This window comes from Rhinopithecus bieti, unplaced genomic scaffold, assembly GCF_001698545.2.
Source record: "Rhinopithecus bieti isolate Rb0 unplaced genomic scaffold, ASM169854v2 scaffold_4658, whole genome shotgun sequence".
Taxonomy (NCBI): domain Eukaryota; kingdom Metazoa; phylum Chordata; class Mammalia; order Primates; family Cercopithecidae; genus Rhinopithecus; species Rhinopithecus bieti.
Window position 1 is genome coordinate 1,090,119 of NW_016804523.1, and position 11,403 is coordinate 1,101,521.

At 37.0% G+C, this 11,403-nt stretch overlaps 1 protein-coding gene across 13 annotated transcripts in view; it reads right to left on the reverse strand.

Moving 5' to 3' along the window:
* PLCB4 (phospholipase C beta 4) overlaps positions 1-11,403 on the reverse strand; it is a 425,441-nt gene that overhangs the window by 99,315 nt on the left and 314,723 nt on the right. For all 13 annotated transcript variants that reach the window (XM_017868901.1, XM_017868899.1, XM_017868893.1 and 10 more), the window contains 4 exons: positions 9,996-10,077; positions 8,893-8,993; positions 8,179-8,236; positions 508-616 (listed from right to left, as the gene is read on the reverse strand). In XM_017868901.1, the coding sequence (XP_017724390.1) occupies positions 508-616; positions 8,179-8,236; positions 8,893-8,993; positions 9,996-10,077 (350 nt within the window). The remainder of the gene's footprint in view (positions 1-507; positions 617-8,178; positions 8,237-8,892; positions 8,994-9,995; positions 10,078-11,403) is intronic.

Here is an 11,403-nt window from a genome sequence, read left to right on the forward strand (position 1 = left end):
AGCAATTAGCTAAGGCGATTCCTATTTAACTTCATATTAATTGTATTTATCTTTCATACCAGAGGTTAAATGAGCAGTGAGAGGGCATATCAAATCACACATTAAATTTATTTGGCTTGGCAAAACAAAAGGGAGAAAAAGAAGACATGAAAGTTTTTATATGACAGAAATTATTTTCAAAGATTGCAAGTAGAGACTGTATTGGTTGTTTTAATATTTCAAGCAGTATGCAATAATATAATCTAATATAAGAAAGTACATGGGGAAATATCACTATAATATATTTAATAATACAATAAATTTCACAATATACTTCAGTCAACATGGGCTAATTCTGATAAAAGCTAAAATATATATGAACTTAAGAGAAGAAAAAAAAAATCAGTCATCAATCCACGGCTCAAGGGAGTTCCAAAGCATTTACAGATATCTTTAAAGAAACCAAGGCTTTAAAAGTTGCATATTTTCTTGTTTTAAAGAAAAAAAGTCCTTTTTCATGTTTATTACCTTTTTTCTTCAAATCTTCATCAGGTTCATACATCTCAATGATCTGCATTGCCCTTTTGGCATCATAAAATGGAAATAAAATTTCATTCAATCGAGGATCTCGTTGATGCTATGATAAGAAAATAACTCCATTTAGGTTGCTATTTCTTGGCCTTGAGGCATTAGACATTACTAAGTTTATAATTTATAAAACAAAGTATATCTAGACTATCATATTTATAATTACAAAGATAGGACTTCACTGCCTTCCTGCCTTTCTCCTCAAAATACACTTCAAAAAGTCCAAATTTGGGAGTACTTTGGGTTAGTCTCCCTGAACTAGAGAGAGAGAGAATGCATTTTTTCCCCTTCAAAAGTTGAAGGACACACAATACAGTGTGCATGTCAATTGTACTGTCTTCCAGTTCCCACACAACAGGGAAGACATTTGGCATAAATGTCTATAAAATGTGAGGTCAAAATATTTTAAAAGCAAACACCAACCCCCAAAAATAGTTCAAATAAATAGGTAATATACTAATTTAAGTGCCCCTCCAAAACCCCAAAAGCAGTAACAACAAAAATCCTAATGTTACACAGGCAAACATCACCTCATTTTCATAACAGCTTTCTACATCAATCCATGATTTCTTGGGCCCTCAACAAATTTCATTTTCTTGAGTAACTATTTTTTTCAAAATGAACCAATTGCAATGATGAAAATTAATCAGCACAAGCATATTTACAAGCTATAAACAATATAGAATTCTCTGGGCAGAGGGTCCATGAATGATTATAGGACTTAAGAGGTTGGTGACATTACTGTTTTCAAATCGACACCTAAGGAGCTCCTGCTATGACATGAGGCACCAGGAGCAATGCTGTCCCTGCAGTGATGTCATCCTAACTTCATGGCAATGATGAAAAATCTAGTTTACTAACTGACTCAGCTCTAATTGTTGTGTGTGTGTGTGTGTAGGCAGTGGGTGCAGTAAACTTCCTTTCTGTTCACTGAGGATTAGAGGACAGCACTGTGTGCCCGGTCATCCCTTATATAAATAAATGAATACATGAATAAATAAAGCAAACTTCAATGGAATAATGACAGATAAGCAGATGTGAGCAAAACCTGGTCAATGAAGAGGACCTTGGTGACAACTCTTTACCCAAATATATGCACAGACTGAAAAACATTGTTGGAAAGTTATTTAAAAAGTAACTGTTAAAAGTTCATATGGATTTCCCTTCCCTATTTGTTTTGGAATGGGCATTGGAAAAGTGAGCTATACACAGAATGAATGCTTTTGGCCAACAGAGCACTTGGATGTCATTTCCTCATGCATACGGGGCCCAGCCTTTCTGGGTCCCCTTCTCCCCCACCGAGTTAAGAGCATTAACTCATAAGGAATCAATATCAAATTTCATCAACTTATCCCAATGAAGCATGCTTCTGTTGTAATCTAAAAAATTATGGCTCACAACAGCTCACATTCATGCATATGCTAGAACAGAAACTTATATTAACAGCAGGCCTCGAGGCCACCAGGAACAAAGGTTATGGGATATGCAGAGAAAGAGGATTGTGAGGTGGACCATGGAATGCCAGGCAAGTGAAGGCATGCTACACCTTGTTCAGGAAATTGATGCCATCATGCAATGGAGCCCACTACTCAAGGAAACAAGGAGCTCCATCCTTCTGGTGTGAATGCATTGTTTTAAAAACAAACAAACTGACAACAACAAAAAACCCATCTTTCTAGGCACATCCCTTCTCACATCTCCATAAATAATACCATGGAAGAAGATGAATACAGGATGAAAAAGGTCCTTTTTAGACCCCAGCACTGTTATGTTCATAGTTGGCCACTTTATTTCTCTTCCTTATTAAAATTAAGTTTTTTTAAAAAAATATGTTTGTTGGTAAATACTCTGAACTCAGCGAGATGATGGGGCAAATCCATATGAATTAAAAAATGAGGGAAAAAGGGATTCAGCTACAGGAGAGAAAAGAGAAAAAATTAGGAAAGGAGAGAAAACTCAGACATTTTTGTGCATTTTAAAATATACATGCATTTGTATATTCTGACAAGGTACTACCTGAGGTGTAATCTGTGGATGGCAGCATCAGCCTCACCAACACCTGGCAACTTGCTAGAAATGCAGCTTCTCAGGTCACTCCCTAGATCTACTGAGTCTACTGATCTCTGGGGTGGAACCCATTAATCTGTGTTTTTCATAAGACTTCTGAGTAATTCTGATGTGCTCAAGTATAAGAATCATTTTACCTAACATATAAAGGTAGGCATTTTAACACATTTGCATATCAGTAAAAAGAAAAGTACCTAAGTCCCAGAAGGATAGAAGAATGTTCAGTGTTTCAGATGTCCTCCCAATTAAACACTATTAAAATTTAGTCATAAGATGCCGGGTGCGGTGGCTCAAGCCTGTAATCCCAGCACTTTGGGAGGCCGAGGCGGGCGGATCACGAGGTCAGGAGATCGAGACCATCCTGGCTAACACGGTGAAACCCCGTCTCTACTAAAAAAATACAAAAAACTAGCCGGGCGAGGTGGCGGGTGCCTGTAGTCCCAGCTACTCGGGAGGCTGAGGCAGGAGAATGGCGTAAACCCGGGAGGTGGAATTTGCAGTGAGCTGAGATCTGGCCACTGCACTCCAGCCTGGGTGACAGAGCGAGAGCCCTTTTCAAAAAAAAAAAAAAATTTAGTCAGAGGGTATGATATTCATTAGACCATCCTGCCTATGAGAAGCCAAAGCCAGGAAAACCAAGTCCTAAAATGGATGTATCATATTCTGAAAATTACATTCGCAGCAAATAAGCATGAAGCACAGACAATGTGAAATTGCATTTGTCTTTGCTTCTGCTCCACTAGATAACAATCTTCAGCTCTCCCTAAAACCTTCATGCTTCAAAAAGGTAGCATAAGGCAATCTGGGTAATCCAAAGGAAAGGAAACAAATGTAAGATTTACATTAGAGTCAGAAAACTATTATTTTCATATGAAAAAACAAGAGGAGAAGGATCATTTCCAGCTGATCTCACAGTAATAAGGCTGTGGTAGAGTTCAACATACACACAAGCACAGTGAGGTGAATGCTTCACATCTCTCAGGAACCAACAGTTTTCAGTTAGGATTTGGGGAAACAAAGTACTCAGGTTATTCACCCCATGGTATCCAGTACTTTGTAAAATGAGATTCTAAATGACTTCCAAAAAGAGGTCACAGAACTGTGTCCAAGTAAGTAAGGAGGAGATGAACAGAACTCCAGTATTATGTCCTTACTGGTACTGAGAAGAGGCATCATCTGGCTTCAATCCAAGTAGCACTGGGAGAGCTGAATGTTGACATAAATAATATTTTTTAAATATAGAAGGAATAATTGGCAAGGATAAGCTAATTCATAAGACTAAATACCCTCCTTCTCTCTCTGCCTGGGCATTTAAAGCATAAAGATCTTGTAAAAGGAAAGAGATCCTGGGTCCTTTTAAAATATTCTTTCATCTGCAAAAAGAAAAAAGTCAGGTTGAACCCTGCTGTGATCCTATGATATGTGTGAGGAAGGGGGAAGATTACCAGCAACAAGAAAGTAAAGCTACTTCTTGATTCCTGTGGACCTTTTTCCTCTCTTCCTTATTTTGATCTCTCTCTCCTGCCCTCCACCCATCTCCCAATTCTACAGGACCCTAGTTACCATCTTTGTAAGAAGTCAAACAGAGAATGAAGGTAAAACTAAAAATCAATTTTGATTCTCATTAGGAATAGGGAAAGGGAGGTAAAACTAACCAAAGCCAAGAGATTTTAACTAGTCTTGCCACATATAAGCAATTGAGCTAGTAGTAGTGTCTCACCATGTGGCAGCTCACATTAAGTGCCTCTGCTATCCGTCCTCGACTCTAGTTTGCTATTTTCATAATATAGGCAAAGAAGATTTCTCTCAGTCCATTGGATGAGACTAAGAGACATAGATGTGGCAAAATTTTAGCTCTGAGTGGTGGATTCCTATGGCTAAATTCTTAGTGGAGAATAACAGAAGATGTACCTCACTCTCATATTCTTCTCACTCACACTAAACATTCCAAGAAGGAATCCAGTAAGCCACTAGGATGGTGCTTTACAAACTTGAACGTGCAGATAAATCACCTAGAGATCCTGTTAAATTCAGACTCTGACTCAGGAGGTCTTGGTGGGACCCAAGACTCTGCATTTCTAATAAGCTCCCAAGGGGTGCCGATGCTCCTGGTCCATGGATCACACTTTGGGGAGCAACGAACAAGGAGATACTGAGAAGCCAATGAGGAGTTAGGTCTAAAGCTACTACTGAAAAGCTAGTCAGTGTTGATTGCATGGATAGGGAGGAGGTCACCCTATAGGGTGAACAAAGCAGTAAATGGACTATATACATGTATAGTCTCTCCTCTCCTTGCAGCCCCCTGAAGATACACATTAGTATATGAACAAAAACTTTCATAGAAAGAGTGAAGCGATTTACCAGTTGGAAGGTGGTAGGAGCCAGCATGTCTTTTGCTAATATAAATGGGATTTAGGTTTTCCTACCATCTATTCTAACTGGTTAATGGCATTGTATGTGTGTCTCCTGGTTTTTTGCTTTGCTCATTGTTTCTCTGGTTACCTTGCTGAACTCTCTAATTACTTCAAAGAGTTTTTCCGTTGAATTGTTTATATCAGGGTAGACAATCAGCATCTGCAAATGAGACTAGGACCCTGTCCTTTTCCAGTGTTCATGGGACTTGCTTATTTTTTATTTTTTATCTTTTTGTCTCATTATATGAACCAGTGGACTGGAAAAACCTGAAATGTTTTCAAGTAAAATAAACATTGTATTGTACTCAAAGGATTTAAAAATAGAGGCATCTGTCTGATATGTGGGGTAGTATTTGCTCTTTCTTGCATCAGTGCATTTACACTTTAGTTAACATAGTTTCTAAAGTGCAACCTTTATAAATTTGAAGCCATTGAACCTTCACAAGGAACCCTCACAGGGGCTTCCAACGCAGTGTTGGATACTGGCTTGTTGAGACTACGTGGCTAAGGCATTTTGAAAATGTTTAGGTTTAAACTTTTGGAGTCATAGACTCTTACATTCTAATGCCCATTCTTTCTTGAGTGAGCTCCCTCTGTCTCCTTTTGAAGTTATTCTGCCCAAGGGGTGCTGTTGATTTTGGAGAGGTAAGAGGGTCCAGGGTAGGACTCAAAAGAGGGGGTGCAAGGAACAGGTAGAATGTTCTCTATGTTTGACAAGCCTTCTTCAAGCAGACATTCAAGTTTTTTGTCTAGTTCTTCCAGTTGAGTTCACTAGGATAGAAAAGGAAGACATTCAGGGTAGACACTTGGATTAAAAATAAAGGCTATAGACCTTCCTGAGCAGTCTTACAGTCTCTATGATCTAAAGAAATCTAGAATCACACTGATTCCATCAGTCATACCCCAAAATTTAAGGTGCTTCCTTAATGTGAATAAGACATCAAATAGAAGGAAACACTATTAAAAAAAAAAAAAGAATGCTATTGTCTACTGTAACAGTGAGGGATAAAAGGTTGACAAATAATAAATACTTTAAGAAAGAATCTGAATGGCAGAACAAGAAAGTATGGATGATGATATTTTAAAAAAAGTAAATGTTATGTCTAAGAATTACAGGAGTGACTATTGGGAACACCAACAAAAACAATGCATAAAAGAAAATGCATCAGATAAGAGCCTATAAATACTGCACCTATCCTCAGGACCTCAGAGCTGTTTCATCCTTTGAACAGTGAAATGCAGCATTAAGGTCTCTGTAATGTTTAATAGAGGGCTTCATCCCAAAGAGCACAAGAGGCCTTGTCTTGGGAAGTGGCAAACTGAAGATGTGGTAGATTTTCTCCTTTACACTAAACTGTCTTCCCTCTTCACCTCACCAAACCTAAGATGATCAATGAACCAAAGTGCATGAAGAAGCCAAGGGACATAAAACAAAACAAAACAAGAAACCAAAAAACAAAAGGCAGAAGAAGAGGAAGGGGTTAAAGAAACAAAACAAGGCAATTTAACTTCTGAGCAGCTGTGACATAAGAATGTGGATAATATCTGGGTAAAGATTATGAACATTGTATTTATATGACTAAAAACCAGTGGAGTGGAAAAACTTGAAATGTTTTCAAGTAAAATGAACACTGTATTGTACATGAAGGATTATTTGAGAGGCATCTGTCTGATATGTGGGGTAGGACTTTCTCTTTCTTGCATCAGTGCATTTACACTTTAGTTAACATAGTTTCTAAAGTGCAACCTTTATAAATTTGAAGTCACTGAACCTTCACAAGGAAAGAAAAGAAGATGTAATTTGTCTCTATGAAGTGGCAAATTAAGGTCTGCCTTTTTATCTTTTCTTAAGATAATACCTTTTATCTGTCATGATACCGTCTTTTCTGGCATTTTCTCTTTATATGGTATAATGATTAACTTAAATTATTTTGAAACAAAAGCATATTGTCCATCCTTGACTTAAACTCTTATTAACGTGTTAGAAAAAGAAGTGAATTTTCCATTTTGGATTAACAAGAGTCTTGATGGGTTTCACTGAAGGGAAAACTTTTTTTGCTTGTGTGAAGAAAAAAGTAGTTCATTTTAGTTGTAATAAAAGTTGCAAACTTTTTTTGTTCTAAAATATTTTTCTCTTGTGCTCAAGCAAATTTTATCAACCAGTTTTGGTTGTTAAGTTAATCACATTCTAAAATTAGCACTGAGCTTGTCATAAAAAGAAAAAGTACAAATTTAACCTGTAATCCTATTGGCCTAAAACTCAATATATTTTTCACCCAGGAACTCAAGNTGACTTAAACTCTTATTAACGTGTTAGAAAAAGAAGTGAATTTTCCATTTTGGATTAACAAGAGTCTTGATGGGTTTCACTGAAGGGAAAACTTTTTTTGCTTGTGTGAAGAAAAAAGTAGTTCATTTTAGTTGTAATAAAAGTTGCAAACTTTTTTTGTTCTAAAATATTTTCTCTTGTGCTCAAGCAAATTTTATCAACCAGTTTTGGTTGTTAAGTTAATCACATTCTAAAATTAGCACTGAGCTTGTCATAAAAGAAAAGTACAAATTTAACCTGTAATCCTATTGGCCTAAAACTCAATATATTTTCACCCAGGAACTCAAGTGTTTTGCTTGTTGTCAAAATATTCTATTTGAGCCAACGTATTTTTCTTACATGCAATCCATTAAAAGAACAAAAATAAAGCTTTCCAGTCCATGCAAAGGTATGAGATAAAGTTAGCAATGGAGAATCCAACTACAGTGTAGTAAACTCAATCCATTCTCTTTCTATTTAATGAGATCAATAGAAAAAAAAGTACCTTATATATCATCTTGCAAAAACAAAGACACATTTACTTAAATGAATATATTATACAATTCACACATACACACAGAACCAGAGCTACATATAACAGCCAGAACCCAACAAAAAGCAGTGTGCAAAGCCAACGTGAAGAAAGCACATGAACACACAGGGCAGCAGCTGATTTTTGCACCTGGTAAAGCCGTAATGGAAAGATCAGCAGGTCAGAAGCAAAGCGAATAAGGGCATATGATGCAGACATGCAATGAGGACACCAGAGAAGGCAAGCCACTGCACACAGACTTTATGGAGTTAATGTATGAAAAAGCTTACTTCATTTAGAAAGCTCACTAATTGGTCTACCGTTAAATAATCAGTTTTGTCTCCATTGCTGAAAAGAAATTTATTAGAAAAGTAAGTTTTGTATATGATGCTACAGTAGGTACGATTTACATGTTGACATTTGTTGATGATAATTCTAAACTTATTTTCTAACCCTTCAGTAGTGGTGAATTCTTAAAATGGCTAAAGACTGTTCGTAAGGGGAGAAAAATAAAACAACAACAACAACAACAACAAAAGAAAGAAAACACTCCCACTAGGTCACAGAAAATGTCTGCAATTTTTTTTTTTTTTTTTTTTTTTTTTTACCATTTTCAGAAGATGTTATTTCAAAACAACATGTAAGTCATCCATTTGAAATAATTGGAATGAATGAACTTTTCAAAACATATTAACATTCCAAATTGAATCTAGTTAGTTCACATAATGGGTTAATACCTAAAGGAGCAGGTTAAAATTGTAGGTAGTTAGTAAAGCCAATGCAAAAAAAAAAAGTTCCAGGTGCTGCAATTAATGTATGTAAAAGTTTCTCAAAAACTCAGAGTGAACTTTTACACTGATAAACTATGGGGTGAAAAATGTAACCCTGACTAGATATTCCTAGATACTACCAACATACTATATTAAAATAGGACAAAAACGTTTTAAAAATAAAAAAGGACAGTAATAATATTTATATGACACTTCCTCATACGTGGAACTTACATTTTTTTGAAAAGATCTTCTATATCTGTCCGAGGACAAATCTTTTGTGTCAGTTCATAGAACTTTTCATAAGTAAATGCCGTGGGCTCAATTTCATCATTCTGTAAGGAATAAAATCATGTTATGAATCACAGAACCTTTTTTCCCTTGGAGGGTGAGAATCTACAGGGTCATGAAGCAAGGTGAAGACCACTTGGACTCAGGGCCTTCATCTCTGATTCCTGCTGACAGAAGCCAGGAGGCCAACTTGCAGGCACTGCCAGACCATCTCCCTAAAAAACAGTGTGTGTACATCAGTGTTTCTAGTTATCACGCTGCCAGATTGTGTGTGTGTGAACACCTGGCTACAGCTGGGCTTGCTCTGGGAAATACCCCAAAGAACGAATATAAACATTTCCTCCAACTCACCTTGAGGGAGAAAAGTGTCTGCCTGAGGGATGCTGAATAAATCAAGCCCAAGGTTTAATTATGCTTATTTAGTGAATTTTCGTAAGACCACGTGAAGGGGCTTAGGGTAACCATGTAAGATTTTACTTTTCATACTGAAATTTATATTTCAAATAGGACTTATTAAAATAGTACCAGGCTTCAATCTTTCTTGAAGTCAATAAATTAATTTCAATTATTTTAAATTTGAAGGGCCATGAATACAAATGGTATGGGGAGAGATGCTTCACAAAATATTGCACAACCATCTTGTAGAACTGAATTTATTAGTTACTTATTCATGGTAATGTTGTGCCTGGTTGAGGCAGTGTTGGTGAGCTTCTCTAAAATAAACTGTGTAACACAGCGAGCTGACCTTCATTTCTTTTCTTAAGAAAGGTAACAAAATCATTTGAAGCAAACTATTTACATTTTAGAGATTTAGGTTAAAATGCCCAGGAAACAAAAGGAAGGAAGGGAGGAAGGAGAGGAGGGAGGGAGAGAGGAAGGGAGAAGGAGGAAGAAGAAAGAAAAGAAAATTAACTGTACTATATGTCACTGACATATAATTCCAAATCTAATTGAGATCAGTTTAATATAAATAATCTAGCTCATTCCATATGAGAAGATAAATAAACAAAATGGTTTTAGAAATACATTGTTAAGTTAATGAATACCTTTCCACTGGGAAGACCTAACTCCTTGAGTGCTTGAAAGATCACCTTTTCTGTTTTCCCCGATGCAAAGGTTCTAGTAATACTAGGGGCAGAAAAGAAAGAAAGACACATTAGAGTTATTGTTCATTATGCTTTCTCTGATGCAAAGATCCAGGTCCTACTATGGAGAGTGAGACTAGGGTAAAAGGAAAAGGAGAATAAAATTGCTTCTCATTTGCTGATGTTTTTCATTTCCCAAACTAGTTCCTCCAGTGTCCCTCTGGTTCCCGGAGCTGGTTATGCTAGTGATGCGACTTGAATCTAAGCCCAGGGGTCCCCTGGTGCTTGGGAGAACAAGGGGCAAGGGGCACTGGAAGGACACACCTTTATTTTTTATTTTTTTATTATACTTTAAGTTCTAGGGTACATGTGCACAAGGTGCAGGTTTGTTACGTATGTATACATGTGCCATGTTGGTGTGCTGTACCCATTAACTCATCATTTACATTAGGTATATCTCCTAATGCTATCCCTACCCCTCCTGTCACCCCATGACAGGCTCCGGTGTGTGATGTTCCCCTTCCTGTGTCCAAGTGTTCTCACTGTTCAATTCCTGCCTATGAGTGATGGTTTCCAGCTTCATCCATGTCCCTGAAAAGGACATGAACTCATCCTTTTTTACGGCTGCATAGTATTCCATGGTGTATATGTGCCACATTTTCCAGTCTATTGTAGTCGGACATTTGGGTTGGTTCCAAGTCTTTGTTATTGTGAATAGTGCCACAATAAACATGCATGTGCATGTGTCTTTACAGCAGCATGATTTATAATCCTTTAGGTATATACCCAGTAATGAGATGGCTGGGTCAAGTGGTATTTCTAGTTCTCGATCCTTGAGGAATCACCACAATGTCTTCCACAATGGTTAAACTAGTTTACAGTACCACCAACAGTGTAAAAGTGTTCCTATTTCTCCACATCCTCTCCAGCATCTGTTGTTTCCTGACTTTTTAATGATCGCCATTCTAACTAGTGTGAGATGGTATCTCATTGTGGTTTTGAGTTGCATTTCTCTGATGGCTAGTGATGATGAGCATTTTTTCATGTGTCTATTGGCTGCATAAATGTCTTCTTTTGAGAAGTGTCTGTTCATATCCTTTGCCCACTTTTTGATGGGGTTGTTTTCTTCTTGTAAGTTTGTTTGAGTTATTTGTAGATTCTGGATATTAGCCCTTTGTCAGATGAGTAGACTGCAAAAATTTTCTCCCATTCTCTAGGTTGCCTGTTCACTCTTATGGTAGTTTCTTTTGCTGTGTAGAAGCTCTTTTGTTTAATTAGATCCCATTTGTCAATTTTGGCTTTTGTTGCCATTGCTTTTGGTGTTTTAGACATGAAGTCCTTGCCCATGCCTATGTCCTGAATGGTAATA